This window comes from Onthophagus taurus, chromosome 2 (assembly GCF_036711975.1).
Source record: "Onthophagus taurus isolate NC chromosome 2, IU_Otau_3.0, whole genome shotgun sequence".
Lineage (NCBI taxonomy): Eukaryota > Metazoa > Arthropoda > Insecta > Coleoptera > Scarabaeidae > Onthophagus > Onthophagus taurus.
The window spans coordinates 15,334,863-15,359,500 of record NC_091967.1 but is presented as its reverse complement, the minus strand read 5'-3'; the positions used below and the strand labels follow the sequence as shown (position 1 = coordinate 15,359,500).

Here is a 24,638-nt window from a genome sequence, read left to right as displayed (position 1 = left end):
AAACACTCTTGTTAATACGTGTTAAAATCATCATTCGTTCTTTAAAATCTGCTTATGAGAAACTATAAAATTAGTATTCTGTTAATAGCTGTTTAATTTTGCGGAAATGTTTAAGTAAAAACAAATTGATGTAAAGCGAGACCTAATTTCAGGAAATCATCAAGTTTAATTGTAGGAGTTGCGATATTTCGGTTTAGCACACGAGTCCAGAGGTCAGATCGATACGGTCATTTCACAAACTATTTCACATTAACTATTTATAGTGAGCAACTAAAATGCAACTTAACTTTGAGATAATTATCTTCATAATTACCAACAAGTTTGTTAATAAGTTGAAATAGTTCTAATTATAGACTATAACTAGCAAATATTTGATAAAGTTTTAGATGTACCTATATATATCATGTAATATTTTCTTAGGTATTAGTTTGGTTAGTTTTAAGTTTAATAAATTCAACACGAATATTTATTGCTTTATTCAGATAGTCTGTAATGTATTTATAAGCGTTTTATGAACTTATTCCATAATTTTGCCGCACACTGTATAAAAGTATTTAAATGTTAGCGAAGACAGTGATATATCTATGTTTATATAGAAATATAGAAGAAAACTAAAAGTTCGGAAAACGATAAAAATTACAAATATGTCTGAATGTGAAATGGCTGAAATATTTGTTGGAGAGAACTCCAACTTGCTCCGTACTGATTAAGAGCGACGCCGATGTAGACGGAATGCTCTGCAAATTGCCAAAATGTCTTCTATTGTTTATTCTGCTAAGATGAACACGAGCTTTAAAGTTGTGGCTTTAACTGAGATCTGTTTCACACGGCAGAAGTTCTTTCCAACAATTGTGACGAGCATAAAATTTTTATTTGATTATCATACCTAAATAGGATGGAAGTGACGTGAAGGAATTGTGATTGGTTTTTCGGGATGAATGCAGGACAAGTGAACACTTTTCTATTATATAAGAAAATAGCAGTGTATTTAACCATCACATCAGAATATACATATTAAATCTATTACATTTGATTTAGAATATTAACGAAATGGTAGAGCAATATGGCTGATATCGATAGATTTCTTGAGGTGTTTACGTTCAAAATCTCCCATAAAATATAGAATTGATATAGCCAATATCCGATTTGTTTCAATATTTAACAAAGCGCTTAATCATCATCGATATAGATAACGAGGAAATATTTTAAAACAAAATATTCTAGCAATTTCAAAATAATGTATCCATGGAATATAAAATAATTGCTCGTTCAAGATAAACTACCTTCCAGATAATTAAATACGTGGTATACGGTATTTGTACAATCAATTTTATTTCAACTCAATCCCACCATGATCGTAAAATGAGCAAATATTCAAACATCATTAATTTTTATAGGGTTGTAATCCAAAATCTATCTCCCGCTGTAATAATTTAATGTTATGGAAAATCCGAATTAGATTAACATCGTAATAAAAATGTTTTAAATCCCCGAAACAAAATTATCTATTTCAGTTATTTGGATAAATATTTATTGTTTAAATAACTAATTAGTAATCATGTCCGCTAAATGTTCTAAACTGTAGATTTTGTGTAAACAAAAATGTGATTGTTTACATTATTTTTTCAGTAACCTCGTTTTTTATTAAGACAATTCATATTAAATTATATTAATATTTTTTTATTATATTAATATTTAATATTATTTTTGTTTAATATCATCCACTTCACATCTAACAGTAATGGGATCTAAAGAGTTGAAAATCGGTGTAGTTTCCAGCTCGCTAAGCCATAACATATAAAAAAGAATTCTCTCCTATCTTTCCGAACACATTTAGGAGAAAGATTTATAGCTTGCACGGATTACAACTCCAAACACGTAAATTGAAGCTCCAAGCTAACCACGACCAAAAGAAAACAGACGTCTGAATGGTCTACTGATACCGAAAAAAACCCTTTCTAGACTTCTTTTTCAATATTTTTTTTAAGATACAAAAGTACATAGAATACCCGACACCATATGAAGAAAAGAAATTCTGCTTGGCACTCTTCCTAGATATCCCACAAACCTTTTTTAAAGTTTGGTACAAAGGCTTAATACGCAAACAAAACCAAATACTTCGAAGAGATTTTAACATCACCTCTGAGACACTCTTCAGAGTTGAACAAAAAGATGGACTTGAAAGAGATAAAAGTAGCTTTGCCATGTACTGGGTCCTTCCTTGTATCGTAACATATCATAGTTGGAGAGGACTACGTTTGCTGATGACACTGCACTAGTTACAGTAGAGAAAGATCCGGAGATATCCACTGGAATACCAGAAACAGCTAGCATCAGACTTATGCCTTAGGTATTTGCATTGCAATACCTGGACACCAAACATAGATTTCACATCCACTATAACGTAGAGGCTCTTCAACTGCTTTTAAAAGGTTAAACAAAACTTAGTGGTAGAGTCTAGAGTAAAATCCTTAAAGAATTTTTTCAGCAACTCATAAAGCAATTGATTACTAAGAGGAGTGTTTGAATGTAAAGAAACTTATACTAATTTTTAATATTGGATATAACAGTCATATGACAATAAAGTTAACTAAATAAACAATAATTCAGATATATTTGAAGAAGGTAAAGATGGTGAATAAACCGAGATCAGTAATGAAAACCAACGGATGCAATTATTTAAAAATTCTATAGACTATCATAAAGTCGTGGAAAAAGGGTTATTAACCGAATAAATTTAATTCGAGACAAACAATGGAAAGCGTGCAAACAACTAAGAGAGAAAAATGTTACATAAATAAATAGTAAAAAGAGTAAAAAAAGAAGCAAACCGCACCCGTAATAGTAATAAAAATAAACGAAAGCAATGACTTCAAAAGTATAGGAAAATGTAGCCTTGTTGTTTATTGAAAAATAATGTTTATGAAACCATAAAATTACATAATTAATCACTTAAAATTTCAACGGTAAATTATCTTAAGCAAAAATATGTCCAAAATTTTTAATACACATATACATCAACATTAATTTGTAAACCCGTATATGTAATAAACTTATTTGAATCTAACTGTATCATTTGTTATAAAACACTAAAACATGTTTTTTTATTACCTCAGGAAGTTAGATAACTAAATGACTACTACAAAAAGATGATACAGTTAAAACAAAATTTAACGGTCATTAAATTTTCATTAATACCATGACGTTCTTTGCGCAAAACGACTTAAGAGTACAGCAAAAATTACCGCTTATTTAGAGTGATCTAAGCGACAATCAGTACAATGACTCCATTGACCCATGGTAACATGGCAACAATTTTTTAATTTGCTTTAACCTTGCAGCGTTATGCGGGATCGTCGTGTCGTGTGATCACCAGTGACGTTTCATATAACGTCCTCTTATTAATGAGATGTAAACAGGTGATGTGCTGATTTAATAATATGTTTAGATTCTCAAGAAATCAAATTACTTCTAAGAATTGTTTTTTTCTTACCGAACATTAGCTAACGTGTGTCTCCGATTCCTTAAATATCGATTATGGTATCGTTGAAGATCACCAATAGATCCTTGTTCTGCTTGCATTTTTCCGGCTGCAACAGCAGGAGGACCCGCACTGGATCCTTCACTGGAAGTGGTGCTCGTCGCCGATCTAGTACGTTGGCTTTTTCTGGTGGTTTTTATTGAAAGTGTAGGTGAAGGAGATTGAACATTCCTTCGTTTCTTATAGCTAATTCGGGTTCCTAACGGTTGGAGTTCAGAGGGTTCCTCAAAGATTGTTTCGTCTTGGTATTCAGCGTCCTCCTCGACGATATCTTGAAGATGGGGAGAGGGCTGTCTTGCCCTGGGTAGGCTGTCTAAAGCTGGGGAAAGTTGTGGGGAAGGAGGGGCCTTGCCTTCGGCCGGCCCGCACCAAGGCAAGCAACACTTCCAGACGCCCACCAGCGTGAAGCTTTCTTGTGTCTCTCAACGCGATAAACAATAATAACACCACCAACAAGAATCACCAATAAACAAAGACAAACTCAACATCATCATCATCGTCATCTCAACCTGTTGCGAGTTGCACGACGAAGTTGTTTATTATCGCTTGTTATTGATTGTCAAACACATGGATGGTTTCCCAGTAATCTACACCGAGCGGCCTGGTTTGATGAAATTGATAACGCGACAGATACGAACTGTTTCCCGATTTTCAAACGCACGTGGGAAAGGATTCAACGGAGTGGAGAGAGAGGAGGAGGAGGGGATAAACGACTCCTACGACGGCGCTAACGTCGTCGGCGTCCACAACCGCACAAATTTTATTTTTTACAACATGCCGGCATAATGTTACCCGATTTCACAATGAAGCATCGGTTTCCTTATAGAAATACACAATTCGTCGACACCATTATGCATTTTCAAATAACATTCGAATCCGAGGTCGGACGCACAATTACCAATCAACCGTAGTAGTTTACCGACGTCGTCGACGCAGTTATTTCTACCGTACCGCCGGTTTTATTCTTCAATCCTCGCAAATCATTTCGGGAGGAGAGGAGGGGAGGGGAAAACAAAAAAATATTTGAAAAAAACAAGTGAACCGGACGTGGTACGCTCACATCCTCCGCACGGTAACGTGTACACGTTCAGCGTTAGCAGCGGATCGCGCGCTGACCTGCACAGCTCCAATTTGGTACTAAGCCTCACCACCGGTGGCGTTGCCGTCTCCCCTCCAACGGCGCCGAACTTCGAGGGATGTTTACCCGCGACGTCTGGTATATTGCACAGACGCCCGAAGCACGACGTCGACGCCGAGGTACTATTTATTGCGGATCACTCAGTACAAAAAACTTATAGTTGGTTGGAGGCCGAAGGTAACGAAACGCTTGGCTGACGCCGATTAGTTGTGGGAAAGAGTAAAAACCACAGTTGGGGATCTTTAACTATCCGATTAAGATCAATGGGAATTTTCAATCAGTGATTCTTTAAGAACTTAAAGTACAACTAACACTACAATCGCAATGAAGGATTATTCTACGTTAAGTAACTTTCTTTCCAATTTCATTTCAATAAAATATTTTCAATTAATAAAAAGTAGAATCCATAATATAACGGACCTCGGATAATTAACTTTTAAGTCATACTATTAATATTACCTATTTAGGCCTATTTTTACCACCTCTAGTTAAAGTGGTTGTTAATCTACCTACCGGATAACGTTCATCTAGAGCAGCGTTTTTTAAACTTTTTGATGAGTGGAACCCTTTTAATGACCAGATTTATCGTGGAAATCATTCAATAATTGTAATTATTTTAAATAATATTTGTTTGCTTCAAAAAGTACTTTCAAAATTAATACAAAAGTTAATAAAGCAACGTTTAATGGGAAGAGTGGCGCTGATTTGTATTACCGCAGATATACTTAATATTAGGCTTTATGGATGAAAATTGAATTCTCATGTCAGGTTCGGCGTCAAGTTTGTTGCGATATTTATTTTTTGTCGACACATAAGCTGAGAATCCCATTTCACACATATATGTAGTACCAAATGGTAAAAGTACCAACACGCCCTTTTGCGACAATTGAGGATATTCATCTTTCACACTGCACCAAAATTGCACTAACGGAATTGATTTGAATTTTTCTTGCAACGATGAATGAGATGTCATTTCAATCAAAGTTTCATACTTTTTTGACGACATGGTTGAAGGTCGTGTATTGATAATGAATGGATTTTTAATCCACAGTTCTTGTTGATATTTAATCTGCCTGTCATTCGGAAAATATTCATTAAAAGCTTCACTCAAACCTTTCTCAAACCTTTCTTTTTAGGTATTGAAAAACTTCTTCAATAAAGATATTATTTCCCTATTTCAATCTTTTCCTCTTCCAAAAAGTCTTTTATAGTTGGGAAGCTATCATATTCATTGGAGCGCACACAAATTATCCAAAATTCTATTTTTTTCTTCAAAGCAAGACATACATTTACCTTTTTGCTCTGAAGTGTTAAATTAAGATTATTGATCTTCGTAAAAATGTCGCTTTAACATGCAATTTTAAGCAGCCAATTTTTGATAAAAATTGGATAATAATCGATCTTTCAATTCGAAATTATGTTCTAAACAAGCACGTACTTCGTCCCTTAGTTTAAACAAAACTGGTTAGTATCTTTCCTCGTGACAACCATCTGACTTCAGTATGTACAGAAGAGATATTGAATAAACGATTATTTAGAGGCCGAGATTTTATGAAGTTAATGATTTTGACCACCTCATCGAGAGCCTTCTTATAACTGGGGGATAATTTCTTTGCAGCAAGTGCCTACCTATAAAGCATACAGTGACTGCTAGAACAGTTTTTGGCGATATTTTTAATAAGCTGTACAGCCCCATTAATTGCGCCACTTATGGTTTTTGCTCTATCTGTACAGACATCGATGCAGTTGTGTCATGGTATTTCATTGTGTTCAAGAAAAGAATTTAGGAGACTAAATATTTCTAGTCCAGTAGTATGTGTTGGTAGATATTTGCATAAGAGAAGATCCTCTGATATTGCGTTTTCATGCTGGTACCTAACGATGACAATTAATATTGCGAGTCCAGCTACATCGGTAGATTCGTCCATTTGTAATGCAAATTTGCATGATTTCAGGCGAAAAGTAAGTTCATTCTTTATATTGGTTGCTAAATATCTGATGCGCTGAGTTATCGTGTCATTCGTCACACTTTCGCTTGAAAAATTCAACATTTTTTTCTTTAAGGTCCCCATGAACAGATTCCAAGTGTCGACGCATCTTAACTGGAGCCATAGAGCTATTTGGAAGAACTTTGTTGCATATAACGCACTGTGGATTAGCATTACTATTCATAAATCCTAAGGATATATAACTTTCATCATACCTCCTTTGTTTTTTAGTAACTATTTTGGATTCAACACTTGTAGAAGCATTTATAACTGGCTTATTTTCTTTTGGGGCGATTTGGTTTGTATCGGCGTTATTGTTTTCATCACTATGTTTTTTAAAACAGCTAGACGTTGAAGCTGATGTTACGTAGAAAATATCAAGTACGATTCACGGAACCCTTGAGTGTTTTCCATGGAACCCCAGGGTTTCGCTGATCTAGAAGATAACCCCAAAACGACTTTTACCATTTCGAATTATCAAGAGGATAGGCTAACTACTAGTTAGAGTAAATATCTAGGGGCCTTAATACATCAGTTTATTTAAATATAAATGTTAACGCTCAAAACTAGAAATAACACTAGACCTAGAACTAGAAACATTCGGGTTTAGCCGTCTTAAGAAACGAACGGCTAAACTCAATTAAGGTCTTTATTTCATATTTTTTCCCTTGAGTCTCAAACTATCAAGATTACAAGACACGAAGAGAATAAATTAAGCATTTGCTTTGCTAATTCAAAATGTGAAATAGTAGTTACGTGACGTCACGAACGGGCCTTCGATCTGTGCACCTGCTCCCAGGATGTAGCAGTCCTCTTAGATTCTACCGTCCTTGGTATAAATACAAAGCCAGATAGACTGAACTTGTGTGAATTAAAATTATTCATTCAAGTTCAGTTTAAAGTGCAAATTAAAAATTTTTCTTTTTGCTATAACGGACATTCCCTTCCTAGAATTAATTCGTTATATAGAACTTTTACTGTATATATTCCCACCTTTAATATATAATCTAACATTATCTTAAAGTTACGAACCCATTCAATTAATTGACATGTCACTTCAGATACTCGATTTAATGGATGACACTCGATGGATAGTCGCCATGATAAATAGCTGATGTATATGGCTACAGAATAATGAGCATCACCATAAACTAGGAATGAACAATTTGCGAGATATTATCGCTTAAAATCTAGGATGACATTGATAAATTTGATACATAAAAGGGTACGATGGATGGTGGCGGAATTGACCAATAAAATTCCGGAGATATAAACGTCTTTCTAGCATATTTTATCCTTACATTAAACCTCTAGATGGCTAAAGGAATTTTTAATTATAAAATTGGTGGGGATTTTTATCAGTTTATGAAAAAAAACCACCAAGATAACGGCAAAATGAAAAACTTAATTATTGCTTTTAGTTTCGAACAATTTATTTGCAAAACAAAAACCCATACTATACTAATACCAAACATGTATACTAATGAGAAATAACGACATCGCTAAACGCAATTAAATTTAAAAGGGGAAACGTACAAGGGCATTTTTTTTTTAAATTTTTATGAAGTTTTTGAACGTTAAATTTGGATTTGATTTCGTAGGAATTCGTAATCAGATTCAATCTTGTCGTAGACTATCAACCTCTCAACAGAACCTCTCAACGGTTTCAACATAAACCGCAATTCGATAAGCTCATCGAAGGATCAATGCAGGAATACCGAAGTTATTTGCAACGATTTAATCCATCCAGCTGATCCTCTATTAAGCCCTGTGGGCGGGCGGTTTCTCCAGAGAATTCGACGGCGTATCAGACTACATTCCAAGCTTACGTAGCTGACAGCAGCTACAAAATAAATTATCGCGTTAATTTAACGGGAAAATTGGCGGCTAGTGTATACTCGTTAAGCCTTCTTTCGCTGTACATTACGTTAATAGCATCGAGCAAATTCCATTAGCATGTTTTGGGGAAGGTTTTGACACCGCACTTATGAAAATTGTAATATTCAGTTAATAATTAATTTAATTAAACCGTTTGATGTGGTTCGTGTGTATGGCGATGAAACCTAATAGTATACGGACCATAATGTGCACTTATAAGATATTGTACCATAACTATACAAAAGTAGGTTTTAATTAACTCCTATTCAATATTCGAAAAATATCAATTAAATGTATAGACATGTTTCGACAGTGGATGGATGAAAAACATCTTATCACTACTATAGTAAGTAACGAAATGATTTATGTTTTTATAAAGATTTATTCGAACTTTAATACGGCCCTTATTCTTCAATTGATCACAAATATATAGATATATGCAGGTGTTATATAGATAGTGCACAGATATCTATTTGTCAGTTTTCAATAACCTCGAAATTTGTATTCGTATTTCTCATTCCTCTTCTGAATACAGAATGGGACTATTTATTTTATAGTTCAATAGATTTTCCATTGTATCCTGTTTCATTTCTGAATATATCAAAGAATAAAAAATATATAATCCTTCCTCCGAGATTACTTCTGCAATGCTGCTCCACTTCGGCAGTACACTTTTATAAACATAGAAATAGGTCAAAATATTACTCAGGTTTTTCAGAAAATACTTTTATAACGTTTTGTATCTTAGTTGAGCTAAAATTTAAAAATTGGGATCTTTGCAGCTGAACATTTTATTGTGTATTATATTACTGTTGAAATTTAATGCTTGAGATTTATCTACATCTCATATTATAGGGCCATAAAAATTACATATAAAACACATATATTTCAACTCTATCACGATAGCATTAGTTTTATGATCCTAAAACTATAATATTTTTCATATCACATTATTATATCAGAAAAACAAATAAATTATTCAATCAAAAGTTTAAGTAATAAGGGATAGATTTTTATGGATTTCTCCTCTTTACTTTACTTGAAGGGAGTTACGATCTATATATTTTTCCATAATTTTCATGAGTACTTAAATCGCTGGAAATTACCACCCAATAATATAAGCCTTGATCTAAATGCCATAGACGTGTTCAGTAAGGACGTTTAAAACCCAACAGCAACAAAATCAAGAGATGACTTTAAGAAGCTACTCAGCATAATATCCTTATAACAGTATCTGTAGGCAAAATTTAACCATTAACTCTAAGGTCAGGGCGATCTTATCTCACAAACATATTACTACAGTTTGGACTCAGCAAGGGGTGAGAGTATTGATGTTGGGCGACCACTACCTGACAGGTATGAAAAGTTCAGTGGGTATGGAACATTGGTTATCATAGCGGTTAGAAATACACTACAAACGTATTGGTGGTAAAAAATTGATGAAGGCAGAGAAGAAAGTAGATTTAGTTTAATTCAAATTGATCAGGAAATAAAAAGACCTAGTTTGCTTAGGTAGGAATGCTAAAAAAAATAAGAGAAAAAATTTTTACCCGATAGAAAGAGGGAAGTAGATACCTCATTATATGGTTTTAAAAAGAGATATCATCATATATACCCAAAAAGCAAAAACTCTTCATACAAATGTTCAGCAACCCATACATTATGATCAAAACAGACGAGAAATATTTATCTAGACAATAAGGTATTTTTGAAAGCGTTTCTACAATTGAAGGATCGTCTGATAACCTAACCAGGATTTTAAGAAGAGTAGTTGGGTAACCCAAATCTTGACTAAACTCGATTCCAACTCTATTTTCCAAAATGTCTACTTCGAAGATTTTCTTATGGTTCCATCTCGAGGATTACCCGACGACGCACACAGGCGAATTTTTTAAAAATCTCGGCCAAAATTGGAAAAATTTAAGGAATAAGATTGAAAATGCAATTATTGCTATTTGATTAAGTAAACCCCAAGGTGCCTTGAAACACCTTATTTATAATTATTGTAACAATTGCCGCCAAAATATTTTAGTTGATTGTTTAGTAAACAGTTATCACCTAGAAAAAACGTCGGTAAAAATTGGGGTTTTTAATTAATTTTTTCCTTTACACTTTTTTTATATATTTTGAAAATCTATCATAGAACCTATTGCTGGCGGTAAGTAGAATTGTATAATATACAGAAAGCAACAATTCGGTTATTAGTATTTTTGTAATGTTGTTTGATTACATCATATCTTGAAATTCAGAAAATAATTTATTTTACGATATTTAGATGGGCAAAAAATAAATTGTTTAACATTGTTCAAAAGTAATATTGTATACGTGTTGTAGTATAAGGCCTACTATTGTAGATTTTACTAGAAATTCTTGCGGTATTTTGCAGTTTTACCTTAAAATAAATTTTTAATATAGTGTGTGTATAAAATTCCGAAAAAAATCATAATTCTGCTATGTGCTGTTTGTTTTGGGAGCGCATTTGCAATTAGAAAATAAAGATAAAGGGACACTTTTTCACTATTAAATTGAAAATTACAATTTATTTTCTGAAACACTAATTAATTTTAGTATGAGATGTTAGCGTTCTAAAGTTAATAATTTTCTAGAAAGAACTTAAAAAATTGAATTGACACACTAAGTTTTCGGTAAAATATTAAAAGTTGTTATTGTGTCTATTCAATTTATTATTTGCAAGATTTTTTCCTTGAAAATTATTAACCATACGTCTTATACAGACTGGTCCGTTACTAATGGGACACAGAGCAACAGTGAATTCCTTACATTAAATTATTACGATTTAACCCAATATATCTTAGTCCACTTGTTAATAATAACGAAGATACAGATGGGTAAAGTTTATACTTTATTTTCATTTTTCTTTAATAATTTTCACTGTCAATTAGCATTAATACTCTAGTATTAATGCCAATACTCTAGTATTAATGCCAATTGACGGTGTTAGTCTAGTGTTTCACGAAATAAAATCATTTTCAACGCCAACTAATATTTACTGAGCATAATTAAATTTTGCAAAGTGCCTTTAAACAGTGATTATCTTGGAAACGGAGAACTTTAGAGTAGCTTGGTAGGTATACCAAATTTATGTAAAAATGTCTGAGAAACTGTTTCAAGTTGTGTGAGTTGCAAAAATTTTAACGGTGAAAAGGATATGTCTACTTTAAAGGAGTTTTTTAAGGCAGGCAGTGCCATCGGAAAGATAAATCAAAACTAATACCAAATTATTATTTATCGTCTTAAAAAATGGTAATGTACCAATTTTCATGGTCACAATGCAAGAGAAAACGAAATATTTAAAGAAAAGCGAAAATAAAGTATTAACTTTAATCATCAGTATTTTCGTTATTATTAACAATTGGACTAACATAAATTGGATTAAATCGTAACAATTTAATGTAAGGAATTCACTGTTCCTCTGTGTCCCAGTAGTAACGGACCACCCTATGTATAAAAGTATGGGTAGGTACAATTAAATAAAATCGCAGTATATCATAAAATACTTCATCCTTGTTAATTGTATAGATATTTTTTAATTTCCACCAATTTTTAAGTAAAAAATTGACAAAAATATCTTTTTGGCCAAGATTTTTAACTAATTCGCTTCTGTGCGACGCAAGGTAATCCTCGAATAACAGCGAAATTGTGTTCATTTCGGAGCAGACCAAAAGGTCATGGTGTTCTGTAGTGTCAATTGATGGCCAACGTCGATATTAACAAGTACTGATAATCATGAAATAACCACAGTTATTTCATAAAGGGCGATTGAGAATTAATTACAGAATTTCATAACGTTGCGGGTTCCACCATTAACACAATTGAACGCCAACTTGATCTAGTCACGAAGGCGGTGATATTTCGTTCATCAAATATTCAGCGGTGAAAAAGAAACAATATACATGTTAAGTGAGGCCGACCCTACAGACTGCGTGCACTACCGGCATCGAGGAGTGATTTTCTGCATCTTGGACAAGCGATGTTTATGACTTTTCCCCACTTTTGATGGGGTAATCAGTTGTCATGTTGTTCGAACTACGAAAACCTCCCGTAACATTTTAAACATTATTGATTTAATTAGATGTTGAATCTATATTCTGTCCGAGTAAAGATGTTAATGACAGGACGCCTACTAATTTTGAAATAATTGTTTTCTTACACGAACCAGTTGCAGAAAGCATAGAAAATTATTTAAAACCTGACGGTTTTACACTATGTGTGATACAGTCTAAAATGCATCAAGTTGCTAAAAGATAAGAAATCAGAAATTATTATTAGATTTGATAATAAAGTAAAAATCCATAAATAACAAATAATTTTGTTTATAAAATGATTAATCAGTCTCTGTTGGTTAAGAAATAAACACAAGAAGGAATTAATTGAATATATACAATTTTTATATTTAATTAAACGTGGGTTTGGACGTGACGTGTCGATTAAAGCTAATTCAGCATACTTTTGTATACCTATAGGGAATGTAAATTAAAAAATCTTGGTAATACTTGAGGGCGTGACATGCAACAATGTGGGTGCGTTTTCAAATACATGTCTAAAAGCAGTAAAATAAAATAAATAAAAATTAAACGTACTATTTAATAATATAAAAACATAAAACGTTTGAAAGGTGTAGTAAGATTTGGGAGTGGATGACATCCAAGTCATGTCAGGAAAATTAACCTGCAGATGTAGAATATTTCCCGTACATTTCGAGTAACTAGTTTCGTCTTTACGACATTTAATAAAGTCGACATATATAGTAACGCGACTAATATGTCATTATAGTAGTGGTTGAATGTTTGCTTTTGGCCGATTAATACACAATATGATGGATGTGCCGGACGTGTCACCTCCAAGAATTGATTAAGACTGATATAAACAATGCCTGTCACGATTTCAGTTTGTTTAATCTCGATAAAGATTTGAAGAGAAATATTTAAATAATTACTGTTTATCTATGTAAAACAAACTTCTTTAAGAGTTTGTTTAAGTGACAAATGAATCCTCCTTTGTGCATAAAGCGAATGCGGCGACAAGATGGTAAACACTACGGTTAAATATTTACGACTGCGCTAACGGAGGAAATGCAACGGGATGGAATAGTGAGCGGGATTCTCTGTTCTTAAGTGCATGTCTTTTTTAGCGCCACCACAAAAACATCAGTAATTGCAACGAAGTGTTTCGTTAGCAGCGAAATTAGCACTATAGGAAAATGCGATGCCCAGTTTGGCCTCAATGTTGTGTTATTTTCGTCAAACGACGGTTGTTTCGAATCGCACGTACTGACAAATTACTCTTTGGCTTCGACCGCGTTTGTCAACCGTGCGATCCTACGAACTATAAAGCCATATGCAGACTTGAGCCCGTCATACCTGCAACCGTATTGGCTTTCCCGACATATCCATATACTGGCAATTACGGTCTACTTATACGTGTGGGTATTCTAAAAGGATTTTAACTCGCAGATTTATTTTTATAGTGGCAAAAACAACTTTGGTAAATAAAGTGGTTTGTACGAGATCAGCATAAAATTTTGTTTCATTTAATTAAAAAAATTTAGCTGTAGTTTGTTTGAAAAACTTTCTAAGGATTTAATAAAATTATTTTAATAGTATTTTAATTAAACGTGTACAAAGTTAACATTTCGCGTTCATCGATCCATAATCCCATTGTTCACGTTTTTACTTTACTCTTGTGTGTAAAACATCAAGTAACTAAATATTAAAATCGATTCGTTAACACAGCAAATGAAAAGGTGGTTTCAACGTAAATATTTAAAAAATGACGTTCATAATTTCCTAGTGTTATAAAATATGTGAAGTTAAAAATGCGATATTATTTTTGGAAATAATCACTTGTACAGATAACACACATAGTGTGCAATCATAACGTAAAATATGCATTCTAAAGCGTAAATGTCCGCGTTGCATAATTTATTGCCACAAAATGCATTTAAACTACATAGTCGTTCTATGTGTTTTCACATAGGTAATACCAAATCAATACAAAGTTAATATGGAGCCGTTAAATTTATGTTCACAAACTATGGAAAACAAGTCGACGGAGCAATAAAAAATCTTGGTTATTTTTCCAAGATAATCCATTAAACCCCGGCTTCACGAATCTTTATGTTGGCAAACATCACTTCTTTCTTATTCCTTAAAGTGGTTACCTCGTCTGACTATGCAATCGGTTTTATATTCCACCTCGCTTGGTTTAATGGAAATATGTGTGACATTAGAGGGGTGGAGAATCGATTTTATTCTTGTGAGGGTTCAAGGACAACATAAATTTTATTCAGGTTTTTAAGATTTCGCATAAATCATAAAAAGACATTTTTATACAAATACATAACATAAAATTAAAAAAATTACTTCAAAATTTCAAATGTAAATTATATTGATACAAAACAAGTAGGTTACACAAATTAGCACTTTCTGTTATTATGCATCGGCATTAAACTAATAACCATAAATAATATAATAATGCAGCTAGCTTGCGTTATCACATGGTAGGTGATGGCAGTTTGAACCCTCCGGGAGCGTTCCAGTCAATTACTTCAAACATTAATTAATGTAAACAAAAATAAAACAATAAATTCAGTAAAACCTTAATAAAACTTCGTTAGAATGGACTTTTACAAAATATTTTCAAGTCATACTATTAATATCATCTGTTTAATACATCAGTATATTTAAATATAAATGTGTGAAGACGCACGGCTGGCTAAACCCGAATATTTGAACTGGAAACGTTCAGGTTTAGCGCACGTCTCTTAAGACGGCTAAACCCGAATGTTTCAAGTTCTAGGTCTAGTGTTAGTTTTAATGCTAGTGTTAGTTCTTGTCATAGTTATTATTTAGCGTTAGATCATTGTACAGTTTTCATTGAACAAAAACTTGATTAAAAATTATATGCAAATTAAATTTTTTTCATATAACAGACTTTTGGCTATGATGGACACTCTCTTCTCCATATTAACCCCTTATATCGAGATTTTACTGTACTTGTATATATTTATTTTGTAGAACTAAAAGAATTAATATGACTTTTGAAACACTTATGATTATTTTGTTTTTTCATTAGTTATTTCATTACCTCCGTTCAATAAAACCACTCATCAGCTGGGTTATTATAAAAATACCTCAACTATATTTTGCGAATTCGTCTGGAAAATATTTGAGAGTACTAAACGTTAACACTGCGAGCCAACGCTCAACAAGTTTAATTGGAATGCACTTCATAACTTCGCCCTCGGCAATTTTTCATTAACGCTTAAATTTGAGCAGAAATTAAACCTATCTTATGATTGCACCTGAGTAAAATTTACGCGAATCGTTTGAAATGCGCAACTAAAAATTTCATAAATCTATGTATAAGAAACGAAAAAGTAAAATCTGTGGTGTTAGCCAAGTTGAAAATGCTTTTTATTTTTCTGTTGGAAAATGTTAAGTAATTTCACACCGGTCCACGTTACTACCCGTTTCAGTATTAAACTTTTATGTAGGTGGCCATAAGATAGGAAGGTCTGGATCAACTCTGTACATATTTTCGGACACGGTGGGTACAGAAAACCCCTCGTGATCAATATGGAGTCAGAACGAGACGTGCGCGGGCATCATGGACGCTCTCTATCCATTTCTCTCCACCTTCTAAGCGTCCTCCTTCCGCTGAAGGAGCCGCGTTTTTGCTCTCTCTTTGAGTTTCCAGTCGCCGCCTATCAAAAGACCCGATGTCGGTTCTAACCATAGTATCTGAGCAAGTGTGTAGGTTATTAATACCTATGGATAGGGCACCACAACTTGACACGTCGTTCACCCCGAGTAACGTTCGTTTCGAGGTACCTTTATTTCTGGGAAAATCGCTTTAGCGAAACGTTCCATCCGAATCGAGAATGCGAAACTTTCAAGGTTAAGTCGATCGTAAAGACTAATATTAAAATTTATGGACAAAGTTATTTTGAAACTCATAAATGGTTCGCTTTCATCACGCTAATGACTATCAACTTTACTCTCAATTTTTTTCATTTATACAATACCCACATTTATCTCATTCATTTTAAATTAGATGTGTAATTTAATAATAATGCAGTTTATTTTACGACTGTTGCAGCAATACAGTTCTTGTTACTGTCAATATCTTAGCAATTTTAGGGTAGATTAAACTCTAACACGTATATAGCACATTAAACTTTATAACGTAGTATCGTCATAAAATATTATTAAATTTTCAGATCTTGATAGTCATAGAAAAGTTTTATTATAAGTGGTATCACTTTATTTTATCTTGAACTTCCTAGACTTCAAGGAGCAGAACTAAAACCCAACACATAAACACAATCACTATCTAAAGAGAGTGTACCTATTATAATTATGTGTACACTAAATTTTTATAGCTTTGAATTCTGGTAAAGGGAGGAAGAGAATTTTTCTTTGTAACCGCACTCGACAAACCCTCGTGGGATTTAATCCGGTGCGGAAATACGGAACGACTCTAGCAGCAGGTTAACCTCAGATTCTTTTGAATACGAAAATGCCGGTTATATTATTAGCATTTTCACGTTACGAAAGAAGCGTGAGCGATATTTTAAATTAAATGGACGTTAATGTTCGCTATGTTTCCGCACTCAATTTAATTTTAAACGCAAGACTAATTTTATCTTTCTCAATGTAATACAAATAAAAATCAATAAAAATAAATTCAATTCATTAATTTGTAAATATCCGTACAATTACAATTCCATTTGTCTCATCATGCTTTTGCTACACAAATGATAGTTTTGCGGTATTGAAAACGTTGTATCGGATATGACGTTTATGTTTTCCTAGAACAAATACCGTGGCCAAAGCAAAGCATAGTGACTGATGATGGTATCGTAGGTCGCCATTCTCTACCAGGACCATTGTCGGTGTTGCTAACTTGCGGAGCTCGATTGTGCGGAACAGTTTCGTATTGCACACCCTTAAACAAGGCTCTATTTATCCTGACATAATGGGAACTAACAGACTGACAGACAAAGTTGTTAAAGTCGAGAAAACCAACAGCTGGCTGACGCAAATCAAGGAGAATAGGACTAACGAAGCGTTTCATAAAAAAGAATATAAAATAATATTTCAAGTTGTGTAATAAAAATAATTGTGGTTATCTAGATCAAAACTGGATAGTTGGCTCTCTCAAATTTAAATTAAATTAATTATAAAACGCTCATTTACATTTAACATGAATGCAATCGGTATAAATCTAGAACGAATTAGTTTTAGATTCAATATTCTTTTTTTAATATTGTGTTCCGCGAGTTCTATTCAGAAAATTTCTATCAATTTTCAATTCCCTTCTATTTCATCACATTGAAATCGAAATAGATATTAGAGAAGCACTTTTATTTTGTGCATCCCATGTTGAGGATAAAATCTGTAGATCTACAGATAATAGGTCCGCTATATGGTATGTGAAATGGAATCCATTCACATACCATATAGCAATAAAATATACAAAATATTTTATTGCAATGGTTATATTTCATACATAATTTATTTCTTATTACACATTTATAGTCATATTAATCTAAAATTGTAACTGTGCAACGGCGCACAAAAATGCGAGGTCATCTGCTTATTATATGTAGCAATGAATATTATATGGCCGATGCAGAAACAACACTCGTAAACTCTATGACACTCATACCCAATATCTCCTAAGTATTTGAAAATATTTTTGTGACTTTTAGCACAAGACTTTTATACATCGCTTTTCATTTGCAATGTTTACTTATATAAATATATGAGATTGACCCTTTACCACTTGACGAAGTGGTAGTCATATGCAGTATAAGTCTTTTCCTAACCATATAACTTCCATTATTGTTAGTACTCGATGTTTACTAATGAACATGTTGGGAAAAACTTTGAAAGGGAAACAATTACTATAAAACGCTCGCTTGCTTATTATAGCATAGCTGTTTATGAAAAAAGAACTTTTGGGCAAAGACTGAAAAGCAGTAAAAGGAGCTTATATTAAACTAATTAATCATCCTAAATAAGGAAAAATTGTGGATGAAGATTAAAAAAAAATCTACCCCATTTCAATTATAAGAAAGATGGGGAGCTCTACAAATTCCGAGAATAAACGTTTAATCGGATTTTCGCGATGTTATATTTAATTGGATGATGATAGCAAAGCGGAAGATATAAATTGGGTTTAACTAAATATATGTTGAAAATTATAATTATTTTGTTTCTATACAAGAACGCTTAGGTGTCAATTTAAAAATTAATTTTGAGAATTATTGGACGACTACATCAAATAATTACGAAGTCAAAAATTAATGGTAAAATTAATTTTCAGTAATTAATTAATCAACCTTCTCTTGTCAAGTACATTAAACAAACCAAATGAACAATTCCGTGGATTCGAGGCAGTCAACAACTAGTTTGCTGTTAACATAAGTTATACTTGGAATTTAATTAACCATTAACAAACACCAGGCGAATACTACTCAAACTCATTGTACTGCTACATAATATGCAATTGCTTTCCGTCTCTTTTAACTTTAAAGGTTTAACGTATACATTCACGTTATCTATCGTTAAAAAGAAAACGAATTTTCTATTTGCTACGGTACAATGGCTTCAATAGACACAAAAAAGCGTAAAAAAATGTTGCGCTTCCATCTTTTGTACACCTTGAAATAAATTCGAAAAGACCGTTGAAATATTGTTTGGTCGACGAAAGTATCCCTCGAGATTCCCTTCATGCGATGCACTAAAAGCTTGTAAAGCCGGGGTTGTTTAGATTTAAAACTTGAAAGGGGAGTGTGTGATGTTCTTTCGTGTATCTCAACATTATCGGATTAGTGTTCCCATCTAATGAAAAAGAAAAACATTCTTGTTTTATAGTTAATTTCAACGTTTTAATTTAAATTTTGGAGATTATCAATATTGGAAGGTCGACTATTGATTTGTGGCTCGATGGGTGAACACGCACGGGGATGGTTGAAGATTAATTAAGATACGCCGTGTTTCGAATGACAGATCCATTAATCATTGGTGCGTTTCGCGATGTTTACATTATTGGTAGATTATCATCTATGATGTCATGAATGTATGCATGATTTAATTCGAATAATGTAGTAAAAGGAAAAATAGTAAAGTAAATAGCTTATCATATCTACTTGTAGATGAAACCAAGTAGTGGTTGGTTAGGAAATAGCGCAACAGGCTGTTCAGATCGATAACATAGGTTTGAAATTAGGGTATGTTCCGTGGAGTACTTCGAAACTATCGCACAAATTTAAAATGTTAAGTTAATTAAGGGTGAGTAAAGACGAAAACTTACTCTTATTAGATCCATTTTGCGTCAATATTAAAATTGATTCAAAACTTTACTGAATGTAGCAATAAAAATTCCAATCTACTGAAACGTTTCTTGATCACTTAACGCAATGATTTTGATCATGTGTAAAGTTACAAATTACTTAAATATTTTTGCAGTTGGAGAAATTCGGCAGTCATTAAAACATATTTTCATGCAAATGCCGTTTGCCTTCTACGAATTTGCATTTATTCTTTGCATCAAACTTTGGAGTTCTCGTAGCACAGCTTTAATATGTATAAAACTAATTAGCGTCAAAGCTAGTTATGTAAATGAAAAGTTTTGAACCCCTTCATAATTTGTAGAGTGTTGTAATAAAATATTCAAATATACATCTATAAAAGATTTACTTTTTAATGAAATGAGTTAACTCAACAGGTTAAGCATGCCTAATTCCATCAAAGCAGAATTTTCTTAATTTCCGAAGATGAGAAGACTGAGGAAGTAGGTCGAAAGTAAATTAGACAGAAGAACTCCGTATATTTAAGTCGATTATATTATCCGAGGAGCCGGCTGTGCATAATGAAAGCAACCTACTATACCACCGAGGAACATTTCTGGCCAAGACAAAAACTGAACTCAACCGCCTTGCATACGACAGCATAAAAGAAGCTAACGCATTTTAAAAGGCATCCCACTAACCGTATTTGTAGATGTCGGATTTTACTGAAGGAGCGTCGTCTTTCCAGTGGAACGCCACGGTTTGGTTGGAAAATCGATAACGCAATTAAGGAAAACCTGTTGTCCGTTTCAACGAAGCATGCACGCTATCGAATCTGAATAAATAAATGAGCGTGACGTTCGTTATCGAAGCGAGCTCCGAAGAATTTTGAATTAACAATTCGATCAAATCAATAGTCTAAATTGAACCTCAGATACAGATTGCTTACAGAAAAATTAAAACATTTTGCTTAAACAAGTTCAATTATAAGTAAATAAAGTCTGATAATATAAGAATTGGAATGTTTCTGACAGTCCCTCCAAGTATTTACATTCGATGAATTTACTACTATGGAAATGACACTTCATGCACAGACACGCTTGAAAATTCAAATCCTCGATGGCGCATATTAATAAGATTTTATTGATGAATATCCTATCTCGAAGTTTCCATTTTATAACTGTTGACCACCGTTAAAATTTTATTACAGTTTAAAAATGGCAAAATTATACCGGAAATTGTAAGAAAACACGTAAATTTGGGAAAAACACAAACATTAACATTCCTTTTTAAACGAATTTAAAAGAAAATTATTTTGATACATGAAACGGTGATGTAGAGTGACGCAGAGTTTTTGGCTCAGAAAAGCACGAATTATTGCTTCGTGATTACCCTGAAATTCTTTCCCGCTCAAAATATGTAGGTGTCGGCGTAAATTTAAATTTTCTCATGAAAAGAAGGAAATATAGATCGAAGAAGTATTTCGTAAGCGTTTTTTTTTTGAGGTTGGTCATTAAAATTCATAGAAATTTAGATTAATTTTCAAGGCTTTTATTACAGGGGTGGTAAAATATTTATTAACGCCCGTACCGATCGACCGTGACGTCAATACCGCTTAAAAGAAAAATACGGGAAACTAGTTCCTCGCCATCTCTCGTCTGAAGGATGAACTAAAGGAAAATTTACCGTGGAAAATTGTGACATCGATATTTTTGCGCAAAATCCGACTTGAGGTTCAGTTCTCTGCTCTTACTTTCTACTGTTACTACATAGATGGCAGCTCATTAAAATAGTCATAATTTACCATTCTTTGATATAAAATAAATTAACGTGGTGATGATAATCGTATTTACTAATATAACAATAGATTTAATCGTTTCATTGTGATACAAAATAATTTGTTCAAACACAAAAATATATGAGATTATAGTGAATAGATTTAATACAAATAAAAGCATTCTTTTCATATTTTATTTCTATGACCATAAGATTTTTAACGCAGAAACATTTCTAGAATGATTTCCCTTTATATTAAATCTTCGCGTTATTGAATATTGCAAATATTTTTAGATTATGCATAAATTGTGTGCAAACATAACAGCTTTATTTAAAATAAATTGAGTTCTTTTGTCATTTATAAATAACCGTTTAAACTTATTTTCCTGAAGAAAATCGAGGTGTTTTCTGAACGGGAAAAGTTTTGTTTGTTATCGATTAGACCCAAACTTTCAACCGGAATGTTAACTGCTACGAGATTAGGGATGGTGCTGACTTAGCGTAAACGAAAAGGGTTAGGTTTTTATGTTTTTATAGATAAAAACACAATTTTACATCATCTAAGAACATTAACACTTATCCACTAAACATTTGGAAAAGGATAATGCATCGTAAATAGTTATGATAGGCTTGAGAAGAACGACTTTTGCGAAAAGTACATTAAGAATCAGTCTCGGAGAAATATATTATCTCCATAATCTCCTACTCTAATATTAAGAGATTTTCACTTTCGTATAATTCCATGGCAGCATAATAATAATAGGGACTTATTAGAATTTTGTCACCTCGCTTAGACGTTAAAATTTTCATCGTCAAAGAAAAAAAAAGAAAGAAACGAGTCTTACTCTCATAACTTGTAACACCTCACACCCGTATAATTAGCATTTCCAAACAGAAGATGTTGCCGATACGATTGCAACTGAATAAATCGAACGTAATGATCTTGTACCACATTTGTTCTTTTTCTCTAGAATATACTTAGTTTATATAATATTTGGAGATTTTTGATATTATCTATGTATTAATGGAAGATAACATTATTAAAAAATCAAGTATGTATAAGTACGAACTTCCTAAACTTCTCTTAAATAATTGGGACTTAATAACAAAACATATTTAACAGCTTGTTACGATCAATAAAAGATGCTGTAGTACGTGGCATGACCATATGTAGGTATATCTGGAGCACGTTCACACAAATTTTTCAGTTGTGTACACAATTTCGTGAAGTTGCATACAAATGAAGAGGTTAAAAAAACATTTTTTATTTAGATAGAGTTCAGTATAAAAAATGTTTCTTTCTTCTTTGATATCACCAACCGACTTTTACGATTGATACGTGAGCAATTATGAAAAAGCGTCAATGTGTTATCTCTACAATCGTACACTGAGTCTTGTTAATCATTTCTCACAACAACAATGTTTCTGATAATAATTTGAATAAATATATAATAATAATAATAATATATATAATTTAGATCTTTTTACCATTTCTTTTATTTTCATGTTGTAACATCCTTTCGTTTTCAGTTCAGGAAATAAAAGAACTGGAAGAGGACATAAAAAAAGTACTTGATTATTTGAGACATAAAAATGTAAGGATTATTTGATGACCGTCTGCCCAAATAATATGAGGTCAAGAAGGTATTTTGTGAAGCCGGTTAGTTCTACGAAAATTCGATCATCCGTATGTGATAAATACGGATGGACAAATTAAAGTTTTTATGTACTTAAAATTTGTACCTATCTTTTCTAGATTATTAGAAAAGTATTTGAGATGTTATTGGAAAAACGATTCCGTTCATATCAATAATAATAAATTAGTATTAATCTTGATTCAGACGCATTTAGCAGAAAATTTTGTTGATAATGTGACTGAATGACGTTCTCTTTTGTATGATGTTACTGCGAGACCCGCATACAGCAGGTTGTTATTTATTTATATGATATTTAATCGCTGAAAGTTCCGTGTGTCTTTCTGTCCACTCAACAATCATCATACAGTCATCATATCAACATTCATACAGTTCCACAGTTTTTAATGAGATATGAAGTAGTGAGATTAACATAATCTGATTTCTTCGACTACACGTTACTATGAATCTCCTAACAATCAGAACGAGAGATGAAACATTTATTTAGTTGATTGTGCAATATTTATTTTCATTTCTTGCTACTTTATATTTTATTGCACAACTCATTATGCAACATTTGATTTGCACAAATGAGTACCACACACTTCTAGTTTTACATATTCTCAATAATATTGAGATTTATTTATACCTTTTTTCCACTTTAGCAACCTTACCCTTCTTTAATCCTTCAAAAATGCAAAGTCAAAAAAAATGTACTTTCCACTTACACTACAAAAAGTCTTTTGAATTTGATTGATGCTCTCGACTGAAGATTAAAATTGCTGACGTCATTACTATGATGTGGTAAGTGGTAAGTAACCGAGAACAAACGATAAGGGTCGGACTAAGGTCGATATTAAAGGTACAAACTACATGCGTCGTCGCCTTGCTTTATTGATTGTTAACGCGCGACCGAAAGAATATACGATTGCGTGTTTCCGTCTTGATTGTACTTCGACGAAATAATGCCACACAAAGTACTAGTTAGAACAACAATTTTTATTCGGCAATACACGAATCGTAATCACTTCGAAAAATCTCGTAATTGTGTCATAAAATGAATTCGTTCTATATTAAATTTCTGAACGTTACGTTTCGCATTTTATATCGGGCAAATAATTGCTTAATCAATACCTCCAATTTGGCATCTTTTTGTGAGATTTTATTTGAGGTAGTTGATTCATACGTTGAAATATGTTCGATTTTGCTATTTTGTAATTGTCCATGTGATATGATACTGTGGTACTGTGTCTGAGTAAACGTTGTACGTTGGTTAACGAAAATTTATGGATATCGGAAACGGTATCATGAGCGACATTCTCGATACGAGCAACGGAAGCAGCATTATTGCAGATAAAATGGT

General features: G+C 32.8%; 1 protein-coding gene across 3 annotated transcripts in view; it reads right to left on the bottom strand.

Annotated features, from left to right (window-relative positions):
- Positions 1–24,638, bottom strand: part of LOC111426935 (phosphodiesterase dunce) — a 256,405-nt gene that overhangs the window by 193,156 nt on the left and 38,611 nt on the right. Inside the window, exon 1 of one of the 3 annotated variants that reach the window (XM_023061841.2) lies at positions 3,494–4,610. The exons of the other annotated variants lie outside the window; for them this stretch is intronic. Coding sequence (XP_022917609.2) covers positions 3,494–3,582 — 89 coding nt within the window. The 5' untranslated portion in view covers positions 3,583–4,610. Of the gene's footprint in view, positions 1–3,493; positions 4,611–24,638 lie in introns of those variants that run through there. 3 annotated transcript variants of the gene reach the window in all.